The 15,803-nt window shown below is 41.5% G+C and overlaps 1 protein-coding gene across 1 annotated transcript in view; it reads left to right on the top strand.

Moving 5' to 3' along the window:
• Positions 1 to 14,625, top strand: part of LOC145395830 (ionotropic receptor 93a-like) — a 92,963-nt gene extending 78,338 nt beyond the window's left edge. Inside the window, exon 5 of the mRNA XM_080269362.1 lies at positions 14,359 to 14,625. Coding sequence (XP_080125488.1) covers positions 14,359 to 14,625 — 267 coding nt within the window. The remainder of the gene's footprint in view (positions 1 to 14,358) is intronic.
• The last annotated feature ends 1,178 nt before the right edge of the window (positions 14,626 to 15,803 follow it).

Genomic DNA, 15,803 nt, shown 5'->3' with positions numbered 1-15,803 from the left:
ATGGATCCCAAACTACTTGAAAATTGTAGAATAGTGTTTATAGTGTTTGTATCTGGCTGTGGGAATCATATTATGGGTTGTCGGGAAGTGTAAAGTGGAGACTTTGTTACCCTACTTCAGAGGTCTCCACAAGTCCTACGGTAACCGAGGAAGGCTCAACAATCATTCTAGGAGAAAGCTGAAGGTATGTGCCATAAGCATATGTAATTTTATTATTCTAGGACTAATAACTGATTTTTGGCAAATATTTTTTGAGAGTCTGTCGGAGCCCAAATAACCCCACGGGACACGCAAGTCATTGGTAAACAAGCCCGCAGTGTAGGGGTTAATATACTTTTATTTTAACAGCCTTGTTACTCCATCTGAGTCGGTTAGTGATCACCCTCCAATGACGATTCCACATTAAACATTAGGCAGTTTTATTCATGTATAAGATCTGTTGTATCTGGAATTATCTACCAGTACAGGCAGTTGACACTTCCTCGACAGAGCAGTTCAGGGCTATGCCAGACCTGACATTGTGGTAGATTGAATATTTCTTCCAATTTCATAGCCTATCCGTTTTTCCTCGGGTTAGGTGTGGTGCTTCCTTTTACGTGCTCGTTTTGCAGGTGAAGGAGGTGGCTGGAGAGAGCCTTCATCGGTGCTATACTTTCCTCTCCCTAATTGAGTAACAATTTATATCTGGTAAATTCATCCATAGTATCTCTGAGGTACAGGTCATAAAACATTCTGAGGTACTACTTCTTCTTGGAAAGCCCTCGCCCTTCTCCCCACTGAGGGAGGTCACCTTGACGCGATGGCAGGCCTTGAAGCGTGGTTGGAAGTGCCACCTACTCTGCAGGTGTGCCTACCTTTGTAGGGTTTGGCATCTGTTGGCCTTGTGGACCAAGCACCCCCTACATCATTGGTGGGGGAGGCCTGCTGGTGATGTTAGTCCCTGTACATATGCCATCTAGGGCAGGACTGTTGCCTCCCCATGTATTTGCTGTGTGTAGCATCCCATAATGCTGGGAGACAGGTGTCCTGGGGGTTGAGTGATGCTGCATGATACACCCTGCAGCTAACAGTACACCTCTTTGGTCCCTTGGTCTGGCTAGATGGGTGGCCTGGTTGGGCCCGACCAGGTCAATCGGCTGGTCACGCATTGGCTAGGGTCAAGTGGGCACTGGGGGGCCTGGTGGCTCCTATCATCCTGGAGTCACCCTAGCCCAGGTTCCCCACGTATGCTCTCCTGCTGCCTGTGCAGTCACTAGTGGTGTTGTCCCTGGCATAAGACTTCCCCTTGTTGGACTCCATTGTGGGTGGAGGGGTGGTGGAGCGAAGTTTTTTTTGGCAATGTATATGGATACCTTAAATAAAAATGTTGACAACACGGCCTCTGCCCCAGCATCCCACTGGGACTAGGATGGGATCACGTCTGGTTGGTTTGGCTCTGGGGTTCAGGCCAAAAGACATGGTGCCGGAATCCTATGCAAACTATCATGTAATAAAGAACCCTGTGGGTGGCTCAATACTAGATATTGACATTTTCGATCTCCACCGTGGTATCATCTCAGCTTGAGGTTGGGAACCTAAGATCTGTTCCCAAGGGGATGGAAGCATTCTTACTCAGGTGTCCTTCCCAGGCTCTGACTTACAGGCTCTGACTTCTTTTCCTGGTGCCGCAATTGCCTGTGCTAGGCATGCCACTTTTAACAGATGAAAAGTGTAGTTTTTTCACGTGACCTCCTCCACTACCCAGAGGCACAGCTGTTGGAGGAACTGAGATCTTCTGGTGTGGCAGCTGTTGAGCGACTGCAGAAGAAAATCGATGGTGCCCTGACACAGACTCCTACCTAGTTCCTGGCTTTCAGCAGGTTGACCTTACCTACTTCTGTGAAGCTGGATTACCTGTCACTTCCTGTGAAGCCATAGATGTCCACCCCAAAGAGATGTTTGCACTGTCAAGGATATGGACATGTCAGCCAATTTTGTTGCCATGCACGGGCAGGCCTTCCTGGTGTCTGTGTCTCCTGTGGCAGATCATGCCATACCAGTGACTGTCCAGGACCCCTTAAATGCTATCACTGTGGGGGTCCTCATGCTGTAAATAGTAGAAACTACCCTCGCTACTGCCTAGAAAAGGAGATTTTGTCAATTCAGACACTTGAAAAGGTTTCATTTCTTGAGGGTAAGAAAAGAGCTCAGACTCACTTCTTCTAGCATGGGGTTACTTATGCTGCTGTCCTCTCTGGAATGCCAGTGCCCTGTGTCTCAGAGATGGCCTTGACCGAATGATGACCACTCCATCACCTAGTGCTTTGTATGATGCTGTCCCCATGGTTCGTACTGTTTGTGAAACTGATGTTTGCCTGCCCACTACTCCGACTGCGTCTGCTCCCACTTCGGTGACTGATGGTTTGTGCACTTCCGTGGTGGTGGCGGATGTGCACGTTGACGTGACACCTTCTCCCGCCTTGTCCAGTATGCTTGAAGCCACATCCGTATCTCGCAAACGTCACCGTGGTTCTTCAGTCCTCTGAGCCTGAAGACCAGCCATCAAAGGTCTCTGTTGTCGAATATTGTGCCGACCTCTCTTCTGTTCCCTCTTCTATTCGGAGGCTGAGGGGTCTAACCAGGTGGAGGCTTCAGCTGATGGTTCGCCTATGGTCAGGTCCTCACCTTGGGATGGTGTTGGACGGACCGTTGGTGCTTCAGTTCTGAAACATAGAATGTCATCCTCACAGGGCTCTAATCCTGTGAAAACTCCTTCTACTTCTGGGGCTTCTGATGTTAACAGTGGCCGTATCACCCAAGGCGGCCTCCAAGCCACTTTCCAAGCCAAGTGTTATTCCACCTCAGAGGAAGTGTGTTGTAAAACTTTCCTCTTCCTCGTCCTCACGTTTGCCCACGGATGTTCGACATAGGGTGCATGTTCCTGGTGCTGAGCAGTCTCTTCCCAAGGGCTTTCATAAGCATCAGTCCAAACCCACTCGCTTATGAGATGTACAGTCCCACACTTAATCATCATCATCCCTCCACTATGGGTTCTATCATCCAGTGGACCTGTCAGGGTTTATGTGCTAGCTATGAGGAACTGTGTCATCCTGTTTCTCAATTTACTCCACTGTACATGTGCATCCAGGAGACCATGGTAGGAGATGCCGTTCCTTCTGGTCCTTATGGCTACCATGCCTTTTATTCTGATCCTGTGCCAGGCCAGGGTCGACATGGAGGTGCTACTATCTTCCTTCACCAGGATATTCCATACTGTACAGTCATCAGTACATCTCCACTACCCTGCAGTCTGTTACTGTCCGGATGTTTTTACATCAGCAGTATACAGTTTCCAGCATTCATAGCACAGAAAAAAATAAATCTGTATCATGTTCCATAAACAAAGGTACAACCATAATAATCCCCTCTTCAGTAAGAATAAAATACTTAAATTTCATGACATCATCCACTTTCAGACCTGCTTGTTCGTGTTCAAAGCTATATTTATTCACCAATTTGATTGTGGTTTCAGATATACAGTATATCTCATACAACTAACACAAGAAGAACTAATGACCCCAGACTCCCACTGTATAGAACATCACACGCACAACAAATGTCACCTTTAGGGAAGCAAAGGTGTGGAACTAACTGCAAGAGGACGTCAAAAATACTGTCACTTAACTCCTTCAGTTACAAAATTAAAGCAGAATTATTCAGAAAATATAATTAAATTAGTATCTGACATATTAGCAATTATTGTGTCTACTAAAGTATATATATGGACAGTGGGTGTATTTATTGTCTAGTTCTGGGCGTGTGTTGGTGTATGTAGGAAACAGGGAGTGTATAGGTACTGCACGTAAAAAGATGTGTACTGGTATTTTATTAAACTGGGAATATATTTATCGCAGGGTAGTGCTCCTGGTACGACCATTGATGGAGATATTGGTAATGCTAGTGTTTTCAATACATATTAGTACTGTAATTATTATTGTTTATTATTCTTTCTATTATATTATAATTACTACTACTACTACTACTACAACTACTACTATAATTATTATTATTAGTAGTAGTAGTAGTATTTTTATTATTATTATTGCTACTACTGTTGCTATTGATACTATTACTATTATTATTAGTGTTAAAAGTTGTTGTTATTATTATTATTATTATTATTATTATTGTTGTTTTTGTTCTTGTCACTTATTATTATTACTAATTTAAATTTTCTACCATTCTGTACCATTTATGATTTCATATGCTGTTATCATTTAAGACTACTGTTGTAGGCAAAGCACTGACATTATTAGTTATTATTGCTGTTAATATTTTTTTCCATTATTACTATTATTATTGCTGTTTTTCTTATAACTTATGTTCATTATTACTTATATTGATATCAGTACAGATTTCCATATTTGAATTATGACTTTTTTTTTTTTCATGTCCATTCAAATCCAACAAGACACAAAATATGAAAACATCATCAGGTCCATAAAAGTGCATCGGTTCAATGGACCGTGGCTTGCATATTGTATATGTATATAATGTACTTTTATATTATGTTAAGCAAAATATATGTATCAAATATCAAATATCAGAAATATCTTAGTGATACTATTGAAAGGGTGGATCGGGAACGCCTTATTTGTGGCCTTCCTTCTCTCTTTCTGTTACTAGGAGATACGAATGGTCACCATACACTATGGGGAAACGGTGAGGCCAGCAGTCAGGGTTTTATGCTGGCTTCTTTAGTGGAAGATGAGGAGCTGGGCATTTTCAGCTCAGATAAAATGACTTATTTCCATAGCCAGACTGGAACTTTTACTGCCATTGATTTGTCCTTATGCTCAGCAGATATTGTTTTAGATTATCCCTGGGATGTGTTGCCAGACCTGTATGGCAGTGACCACATTCCATTTACTCCTAACTGCTAGTGGAGGTGGACCTCAGTCACGTCTTCCTCGCTGGCTTCTGGATAAGGCTGATTGGCCACGTTTCAGGGTATTAAGTTCCATTTCCCTTTCTGCCCATTGGTTACAGGGTCCGGTCTGTCATGATTGTTCTCTCTGTTCGAAGACTGGCAGTTTGTCCATATCAGATCCCAAGGGTGGGTATATGGCTACTCCCTCGTATGACATTTTGTAGGTCCGTTGCTGGTATAAAAAGACTCACTTCCCTTTCAAGTGTCCCTCTCTCCCATTTTAAAACATGCCTCCACTCATGAGGGTTCTGTCCCCGTCTATACTGGCGGGTCTAAGTCTGTTACTGGAGCAGGATTTTGTGTTGCCCTAGCTCCCTTTAGTAGGGGCGGTAGCCTTCCTGGTACTACTTCATTGTATACGGTGGAACTGACTGCAATTTTATATGCTCTCAGAACCATTTTTACTTTCCGCCATTCTGTTTTTGTCATATTTAGTGACTCCCATAGTGCTCTTTCTGCACTGGAGTCATTTAATGCATCCCACCCATTGGTTTTATGAATTTTAGAATGACTTTTTCTTCTTGGCTGTCATGGGCGTCATGTGGGCTTCTGCTGAGTTCCTGCACTTGTTGGTGTGGTGGGCAATGAGAGGGCAGATACATTAGCTGAAGCTGCATCTTCTCAACATCCCCCAATCGACTACCTGCTTCCTGCTTCTGATGTAACACCTTACTTGCGATACACGATTTGTACGTGTTGGCAGAGACACTGGTATGGTGTTGCTCATAATAAGCTAAGAAAATCTTTCGGGGAGTGGTTTTGCCAAGGGTTCTCCCCTCCATACCTCGGCAATTGGAAGTGGCTTTTGCTACACATTGCATTGGGCACTCCTGATGAGTGGTGGGACTCAACCGTACTGTGATGATTGCCATGATCCCCTTACTGTCCATACCTTGCTGGTCGAGTGTCCAGGTCTGGGGGACCTCCCTCAGAGATTCTTCCATAAGCATTAGGAGGCAGATGGTCCCGACTGTCTGTCCTTGATGTTTGGGGAAGCCACTGGAGATTTTACTGATGTTACTATTTTTTTTCAGGAGGTGGGCTTCCTTCCACTTTTACAAGTAATTAATATTTTATACTTATGTTATTTTCAGTGTTTTATTCCTACTAACTGGTATTATCTATTTTTGAATATGCACATGTTATTTGCGGCGTCTTTTACATTTTTGTCCAGCGGCATATGACCCTGGCAGTTGCGCCGTCAGATTTTAATTATATCCAATCAATCAGTGAATCAACCCTCCCCCGGCTCTCTCTCTTTTTGTGTCTGCTTAAGAAAAGCTTTTTTATATTGTGTTATCCCAGGAATCTTATAGGCGAAAATTGTTGAAATCTACGTATATGTTGACTATATTTGGGAGGCATAAATGGCGAAGATTTTTTTTTTATAACCATAATATGCATTTGTAATGCACAGGCATTTGGAAAGCTTTATATAGCCATTTTATTAGCATAAACTAATAATTGACGGATTTGCAAGAAGTAACGGATTGTTCCAGTGGCTGTTCATGTGACTGTAGGAGCTGGTTTGTAAACAGACAGTTTTGTCAGGCTGTGGTAGGTGGCCCTTGAAAACGTGACATATACGTCAAATGTAGCGTAAAATAGTTATTTGTTGAAATTTATACCTGTATCCCCCCAGTAACAGTGGAGATACATAGGAATCAGACGGCTCTATAAATCACGTTAGTCCTATATCGGCCTATGTACCGAAGAATGATCATTATCAAAAGTCCAGAACATGAAAATAATGCTTAAAATTAAAAGATTATTAAGGATTTTGAGGACTGTTAGCATTTATTTGTATATAGGTAATGTGATATGGTTCATGCTTGAACCAAAGCTATATGAATTAAATGAGATAATCTGTTTGAAAGAAGACTCCGTTCAGCGATTAAACACCAGTGTTTTACTTTCTTTTTTTTTTTTTTTTACTGAATGTAACTTGAAAATATATTAGCATTCATATTTTTTAAAAAAGTGCTTTTTTTATATTTTCACCCTGTAACAAAGTAGCAAACATTTTTTTCAGATGCATCATACTTTATCTAATGTAGGATTTTGCATCATTAAAAAGTATTGGGGTAATAAAAGAGGTACAAGGTAGGGTAATGGATGTTGGAGTGGCCCTGGTGAGAGAGGATAGTGTTTGAAAACTCCCTGTACTGTTGTTTGCAGATGATACTGTGTTGTTGAGTGAAGACGAAGGGGAGCTGCAAGGCTTGGTGGATGAGTTTGAGAGAGTGTGCAAGAAACGGAATCTAAAGGTGAATGTAGGGAAGAGTAAAGTGATGGTCTTTGAGAGAGGTGAAGTCAGTGAATGTACAGCGAGGTTGGATGGTGAGGAATTGGAAAATGTGAGTACGTTTAAGTACTTGGGTAGTATGATGAGTAAGGATGGAGATTTGAAGGGTGAAGTGCTTGAAAGGGTACAGCAAGGAAGAAAAGTTGCTTATTCTTTGAAAGCAGTGACAAGAAACAGGGAAGTGAGCATGGAAGTGAAGAAGTTACTACATGACAGTATTGTGATACCAACTCTAACGTACGGAAGTGAAGCTTGGACATTGTTGGAAGGACACAAGTCAAAAGTGACAGCAGTGGAAATGAGTTATTTTAGAGGAGCCTGTGGAGTCACATGGAGAGACAGGCTGACGAATGAGGATATTGTTACATAGCCTATGATTTCATCATCCTTTGTGTAATTTTATCGCACAGTATGCTGCATGTTTGATCATGAGCGTGTTCTGCCTCAGTCCCCCCCTTCTACCGTTATAGTAGAGTAAGTCGTCCTTTCTGTTGTTCAATGCGGGATTTTCATCTCTTTCTCCCCATGGCTTCATTTGCGCGTCCTTCTTACAAATTGTATCAAGCTCTGCTGGCCCCTATATAATGAGCTCAGTCTCTGCATCATTGCCACTTAGATCTGCTCCTCATTTTGTTCACATCTCTATCCTCCCCTGTACAGTTATTATTATTGTGAATTTCTCAGGAAGTCTCCAACCATCTAGCAGCTGTGTAATTTGAGTATAAGTGTTATTGCATTTTGTTCTTGTACTGTATAGCATAAGTTTAATTTGTAGGTCTAATGAAGTTTTTGTAATTCATGTAGGGATCTTTAGGTCCATCATTTTTAATAATAGTTTGTATCGGTAATTATTTATCTTGCATTAACTGAGCATTACCCAGTGTTTTTCATTTCATCAGGGCTGACTTAGATAAATTTACTCATGCTAATTTCGTGTTAATAGAGGCTATTGCAGTTAACCATATATTTAACCTGTTTTTGCCATTACATTATCCTTATGAGTTCTGAATGTTTTGTTGTTAGTTTGAGCATTAAACTTTAACTTGTAATTTTACCTAACTCTTTTGTTTTGAACCTGGAACTTTACGGGACAGTAGTGATTTTTTAGTATTCTCACTTAAAGTGTACATTATCTTTCTCTGTTCCGTAACATAAATTTGGCGACCTCTTATCAGGATATTCAGGATATCATCATAAGGATATTGCTTGATATTTTGTGACTGTTACTTATTCATGATGTCTACTATTACTTCACTTGATGAAGCCAAAGATTTTTTGTCAAATGTGCAAACAGTGTGTGATACAGAAAACAGAACAAAGAATGAACTTAAGCTCGTTGCTCAACAATTGGGAATTGCTGTTCGCTCTCATCATTCTAAAGATCAAATTGTTGACATGATTAATGAAAGCTTGTTTAATGTAACTCTTCCAAATGGGCAAACGCAGACTGAATTAGCTAAGTTACAGCTAGCCCTGCAGGAGGCTCGTGTGAAGGAAGCTGAATTTCAAGCACGTGCTAAGGAGGCTGATGTTAAGGAGGCAAATGCTCGTATTCAAGAGGCACAGGTACAGGCTCAGGCACAAATTGAACTTGCTAGGATTCAGGCAGACCATGAGTATCGCATGAAACAAGGTGGAACTGGATCATCTAGCTCTGATGATTTTGATGTGGCTAAAAATGTTAAACTTGTCCCTCCTTTTAATGAATCTGATTTAACTAAATATTTTCAGTTGTTTGAGAGGGTAGCTACAGGTTTTAATTGGCCCAAGGAGTATTGGCCAGTACTCCGTCAAACTGTTCTCACCGGTAAAGCTCAAGTAACTTATGCATCTTTGCCTCAGGATCAATCTGATAATTATGATGTAGTTAAGAGCTTGATTCTTAAGGCCTATGAGCTTGTTCCTGAAGCCTATAGAGTAAAATTTAGGACAACTTACAAGCAAGATAAGCAATCCCATGTTGAGTATGCAAAAATCAAAGAAAATCTGTTAGAGCAGTGGTTAAATTCTAAGAATGTGGATTCTGATTTTGGTAAATTTAAGCAGATGATTTTGCTGGAGGACTTCAAGAGGTGTATTTATAAAGATGTAAGCCTATATCTTGATGAGAAAAGAATAGATAATTTGTCTGATGCTGCAGTTTTAGGTGATGAATATGTTCTCACTCACAAGAGATATTATAAAGAAAAAAGGAAAGCTGAGAGTAAGTACGTTGCCTCTACTCAGAGTACAGGTAACAGGAAAGAGAATAAAGATGATGTTTCTCAGGAAGTAAATAACAGCTTCACCTCTAGATTTCAAAAAAGTAAATGTACTTATTGTAGTAAGCTTGGTCATACTACAGAGAAATGTTTCAGGAGACAGCGTGATGTGAACAAAAAGGAGTCTTTAAATATTCAGTCAATTGGTCTAGTGTCCACTCTTGAGAGTTCCCAGAATTCTTTAACCGAGTTAACTGAACCTGCTTTGAGGGGTAACTTAAATTCTCATGATGGAGATCCTCTTTTGAGCAGTAACGTGGGTGACACTCTCAAGAGTTCATGTGCTAATTTCCTGTCTGATGGTTTTGTCAGTCCTCTGGACAGTAATGACAGGAAATCAGTTAAAATATATCGTGACACAGGTGCTTGCCAATCCCTTATGCTGACCAGTGTTCTAGGCTCTAATGTTAATTCCTCTGATGAAACTGTAATCTTACAAGGTGTAGGGAATAATTACTTCTCTGTCCCTCTGTGCAGAGTGAATTTAGAGTCTGGCTTTGTTAATGGTTCCGTTATGGTTGGGTTGGTTGAGACACTCCCAATGTCAGGTGTAACTTTCTTACTTGGAAATGATATTGGTGGAAGTCAAGTGTGTCCAGCTCCTCAGTTGTCTAGTGAGCCAGTGGCTGCGTCCCAGGATTGTGATGTCCCTGATGTGTTCCCTGCATGTGCTGTCACTAGGGCTAAGTCTAAATTTACTGGTGACTTAGAGGATAATGATGATGATGATGTTATCCTAGCTGACACTTTTTTTGCTAATTTGGACCACTCACCAGATGAGGCAGTACCCCGTAGTGTTGATAATTTGTCTCGTCAAGAGTTTGTTGAGTTGCAGGTTGCTGACCCTGAGTTGAAAGGTCTAGCTAACTCTGCTTACAGTGAAGAAGAGTCAGCCGGTGCTTCTACTTGTTATTATGTAAAGTCAGGAGTACTTATGAGGAAGTGGAGACCCCCAACAGCATCAGCCGACTGTGAATGGGAGGTTGTACATCAAGTTGTCATCCCTCGTGTTTGTAGGCAGGATATCATTAGAGTGGCTCATGATTCCAGTTTGGCAGGACACCTTGGAGTGAGGAAGACTGTGGCACGCATTTTGAAACACTTCTACTGGCCAGGTATCTTCAGGGATGTTTCCTGGTATTGTAAGTCTTGTCACACCTGTCAAATTGTGGGGAAGTGTAATCAGACCGAAAAGGTTGCACCTCTAGTTCCCATTCCTCCTTTTGAGGAGCCTTTCACCCGTGTGTTGGTGGATATTGTGGGCCCTCTTCCTAAGACTTCTTCAGGATTTTCTTATGTGTTGACCCTGATTGATATGGCTACTCGTTATCCTGAAGCCATTCCACTTAGAAATATCTCAGCAAAGAACGTGGTTAAGGAAATGCTAGGGTTCTTCACAAAGTTTGGTCTGCCCAAGGAGGTACAGTCAGACCGGGGAAGTAATTTCAAGTCGAATGTTTTCAAGCAGTCTCTGAAAGAGTTGGGCATCACCCAGATCACGTCTTCAGCTTACCATCCCCAGACCCAAGAAGCGTTGGAGAGATATCATCAAACACTCAAATCGATGCTCAAGAAATACTTTTTGGAACATCAGAAAGACTGGGATAAAGGTCTTCCATTCGTTGTGTTTGCCGCAAGAGAATCTCCAAATGAATCACTGGACTTCTCACCTTTTGAACTACTGTTTGGCCATGAAGTAAGAGGACCCCTTAAGCTACTCAAGGAATGCTGGCTGTCGGAGGAAGATGACGTCAACCTGCTGGAGTATGTGATGAAGTTCAAAGAACGGCTGTCCACTGCTTTACAGCTGGCGAGAGAGAATTTAGGAGCTGCTCAGGAGAAGATGAAGACTTGGTATGATAAGAAGTCCAGGTTACGCCACTTTCAGCCAGGAGATCAAGTTTTGATTCTGCTACCAGTTCATGGGCAACCTCTTCAAGCCAAGTTTAGTGGTCCTTATTTCGTGGAGAAGAAACTCAGTGATGTCAACTATGTCATCGCCACACCAGATCATAGAAAGAACAAGCAACTATGTCACATCAACATGCTAAAGTTATATCACAGGCGGGACGAAAATAATCCAGTCTGCACTGTAGCTGTTCCACCCGAGTCTGCAAGTGAAGCTCTCCCATGCAGCATGAGCCTGAGTGATAGTTTGGGGAAGAATTCTGATATCATGAATGATCTCCAGACTAAGCTTTCTCATCTACCTCCCGAGGAAAGGCAGGAGTTTTCGGCATTACTGCAGGAGTACCCGCAAGTGTTCCGTGCCACTCTAGGAAGAACTACTGTGTTGATGCATGATGTCGATGTTGGAGACGCAAAGCCAATTAAACTGCCTCCTTACCGTGTGAACCCAGTGAAAGTTCCTCTCATCGAGAAGGAGCTTGGCTACCTGTTGGACCACATGATGATTGAGCCCTGTCAGAGCGAATGGAGTTCTCCTGTCACTCTAGTCCCTAAGCCAGGTGGGTCACAGCGGCTTTGCATTGACTACAGACGTGTTAATCAGATAACCAAAACAGACACTTACCCTCTCCCTCGCGTGGAAGATTGCATAGACAAGATCGGAAAGGCTAGGTAAATAAGTAAGTTTGATTTGTTAATGGGATACTGGCAAGTACCTATGACTGAACACCCTGTATCTTATTACAGTAAGAAGTTCACTCCACCTCAAAAGAACTACTCAACTATTGAGAAAGAGCTTTTGGCCTTGATTTTGGGTTTACAGCATTTTTCATTTTTTTTGTGTTCTGGTTTTGACCCCATAGTCATTTATACCGATCATAACCCACTGGAATTCCTTAGTAAGTTTAAAGATAAAAATCAGAGATTGACAAGATGGAGTCTACTTCTTCAGGAGTATTCATTAGACATACAACATGTCATGGGGAAAGAAAATGTCATTGCAGATTGCTTATCTAGACTTTAGACAGATTGTTTTAGAGTAATAAGAAATTTCCTTTGTAAATTTCTTTTTCTTTGTGGGGAGGTGTTACATAGCCTATGATTTCATCATCCTTTGTGTAATTTTAACGCACAGTATGCTGCATGTTTGATCACGAGCGTGTTCTGCCTCAGTGCCCCCCTTCTACCGTTATAGTAGAGTAAGTCGTCCTTTCTGTTGTTCAATGCGGGATTTTCATCTCTTTGTCCCCATGGCTTCATTTGCGCGTCCTTCTTACAAGTTGTATCAAGCTCTGCTGGCCCCTATATAATGAGCTCAGTCTCTGCATCATTGCCACTTAGATCTGCTCCTCATTTTGTTCACATCTCTGTCCTCCCCTGTACAGTTATTATTATTGTGAATTTCTCAGGAAGTCTCCAACCATCTAGCAGCTGTGTAATCTGAGTATAAGTGTTATTGCATTTTGTTCTTGTACTGTATAGCATAAGTTTAATTTGTAGGTCTAGTGAAGTTTTTGTAATTCATGTAGGGATCTTTATGTCCATCATTTTTAATAATAGTTTGTATCGGTAATTATTTATCTTGCATTAACTGAGCATTACCCAGTGTTTTTCATTTCATCAGGGCTGACTTAGATAAGTTTACTCATGCTAATTTCGTGTTAATAGAGGCTGTTGCAGTTAACCATATATTTAACCTGTTTTTGCCATTACATTATCCTTATGAGTTCTGAATGTTTTGTTGTTAGTTTGAGCATTAAACTTTAACTTGTAATTTTACCTAACTCTTTTGTTTTGAACCTGGAACTTTACGGGACAGTAGTGATTTTTTAGTATTCTCACTTAAAGTGTACATTATCTTTCTCTGTTCCGTAACAGTATAAAGGAGCGTTGTGGTGTGGATGTGGATGTGATAGGAAGTGTTATGAGGAACACACTGAGGTCGTTTGGCCATGTGGAGAGGATGGAGGGAGAAAGACTGAAGAAGAGAGTGTAAGAGTGTATGTGAGTGAGGTGGAGGGGGGAAGAGGGAGGGGGAGGCCGAGGATGAGATGGAGGGATGGGGTGGAGAAGTATATGAGAGAGGGGTGTGTGAGCTGGTAGCAGGGCAGTGAAATGGCGGGAGACAGGACGACGTGGAGGCGATTTGTTTGTGGCCACCCCAAACGGGATTGAGACGTCTGGCAATAGATAGACAAATAGATAGATAAAGTATTGACCCCCATTTCATTGCACTTTGATATCCTATTTGTTTTTGCGAAATACATCGCTGATTATCGTATTTGTACTATTCACATGCATTGTACCATTTTCCACAGAGTATAAAAAGGATAAATTGGGGACGAAGAGTACGGTGCTAATAATAAAATAAAGAGGTAATTCCTGACGGTGCGGCCTAACTGTTCAAAAGCATGCCACACAAAGACAAGTAGTGACCATATTGTTTTAGGTTACGTTACGTTATATCGAAATATTCCAAACAACATGATAAAATGTGGTGATGGTACCACTGAGTACGAGAGGGTGGCACAGTATTCTTAGCTGTTGCCTGAACTATAGCCCACCCAACCACTTTACTCTGAATGTTATACAGGAGTGACCAGCCTAGAATGATGCATTATATTTAATGATTCTGCTTTATCAGAGTCGTAGTACAAATTGTTAAATCGATTCTTAACATATCATATTGTCATTTAACACTGTGCACGTACCGCTATGCAAATAACGGGTGACTATGCAAAAATTCAGTATGTCCAATGCATTAGAATACAGAAGAGTAAATTAAATGTTATAACACTATTGGTTAAGAGATTCCTACATGGTTTACATAAAAACTAGAAAATTTACTACATTGGGACCTGAGGCAGACTGTTTATGTTCTTCCATGACTCACTACTGCAACTTTCTGTTTTCAGGCTGGTCTGTATGAGCAGTGGAAGAAGGAAACACTGGAAGCCGCTGCACGTGAAAGTCGAATGAAACAGAGGGAAGAAATAAAACAGCAAGGGCAGGATGGAGCAGAACACAGCCAAACTAATTTCAGGAGTCTGTCTATTATCCATATGCAGGGACCTCTGCTGCTTCTCCTGGTGGGCATCACGTTGGGCAGTGTGGCCTTTGTAGTGGAGAGGCTGCTGGTGTCGGAGCCTCACCCTTCTCCAAACTGGGACCTACGAGACTAACATTACACTGATTAATTTTCCATGTGACTCCCGCAGCCAAAATTTTTGTTTTATTGATATAAAACAGGCCTATAACATAATTTAGTATCTGACCTTTTCAGCCTTAGGGCAATATTGCTGTTGCATTCATACTAGTAATAATCATTTGCAGGAAACATGCATAATGTAGGAATGGTGTCCAGGGGTACACTGTGTATTTATATTGTATTTTTAATCCAAAGGAAGAAAAACTAGTTCACAAGTCCATATATTCATATAAGGTGCAAGTAAAGTCAGATTCAGAAAAAAAATAAAAACGAAGTATTTCTATCTGTCTATATACCCAGGCTGCTTCCCCCAAGGAAAGGAGCTTGCCAAGACAGGACGACACACTCCCAATTTACTCATCCACTCAAACACATTCTTAGCATCTTAGCCCCAAGGGGAGAAGGGACAGATCTTCACCGCACAACACCGCACGAGGATGAACTGCCAGTGCAGTCAGTGACATCCGCAGCAGGGCCCGACAATAGAGCTGGTTTACCCCTGCCACATCATAATGGACCCATCCCTTTACCCGCACCTGACCCGATCAACTGATCAGACCAAATGTGGGAGAATATCCCCTCATTCACAATTTCTCTCCAGTCATTTCTATCACGCGCAGCCGCTCATGCGAGTTATTCGAAGTAATTCACATGATTTTTATTACGTCTGTAACAGATTGTATCAGAAAGGAGTTAACATTAACTATTCTTGCTAGTACTAGGCAATGAATTTAATATAAAGTGAAAGCGATATGACCCTAATTCTTAACGTAATTTTTACAATTTTATTTATAGCAGAAAATACAAATGAGTTTTTTTTTTCTTCACCCGTCATGCATTGAAATGGTGACAGTACAACAAGACAGAAATGTGTTGTTGACATCTGACAAGCCAATTATCAAGAGAGGTATTAAAGAAGGAAGTCTTCATGATGTGGCATTGATATAATTGACCAGTTTCACTGCCTTCCTATAAACGTCCCTTAACACCCTGTCCCCCGAAATGGCGATGCTGGATCTCAAGAAAAGTACAGCTTTAAAATTCAGTCTATTGAGTTTATATTCAGATGAACCTGCGGCAACAACAACAGTAACAACAACAAAGTCATCATCACCACTATCAACCACCACCACCAACACCACCACCACCACC

This window comes from Coenobita brevimanus, chromosome 33 (genome assembly GCF_032717465.1).
Source record: "Coenobita brevimanus isolate Jiangsu-jjx chromosome 33, ASM3271746v2, whole genome shotgun sequence".
Lineage (NCBI taxonomy): Eukaryota > Metazoa > Arthropoda > Malacostraca > Decapoda > Coenobitidae > Coenobita > Coenobita brevimanus.
Note: the sequence above shows the minus strand (reverse complement) of the source record. Positions and strands in the feature narration are given on the sequence as shown.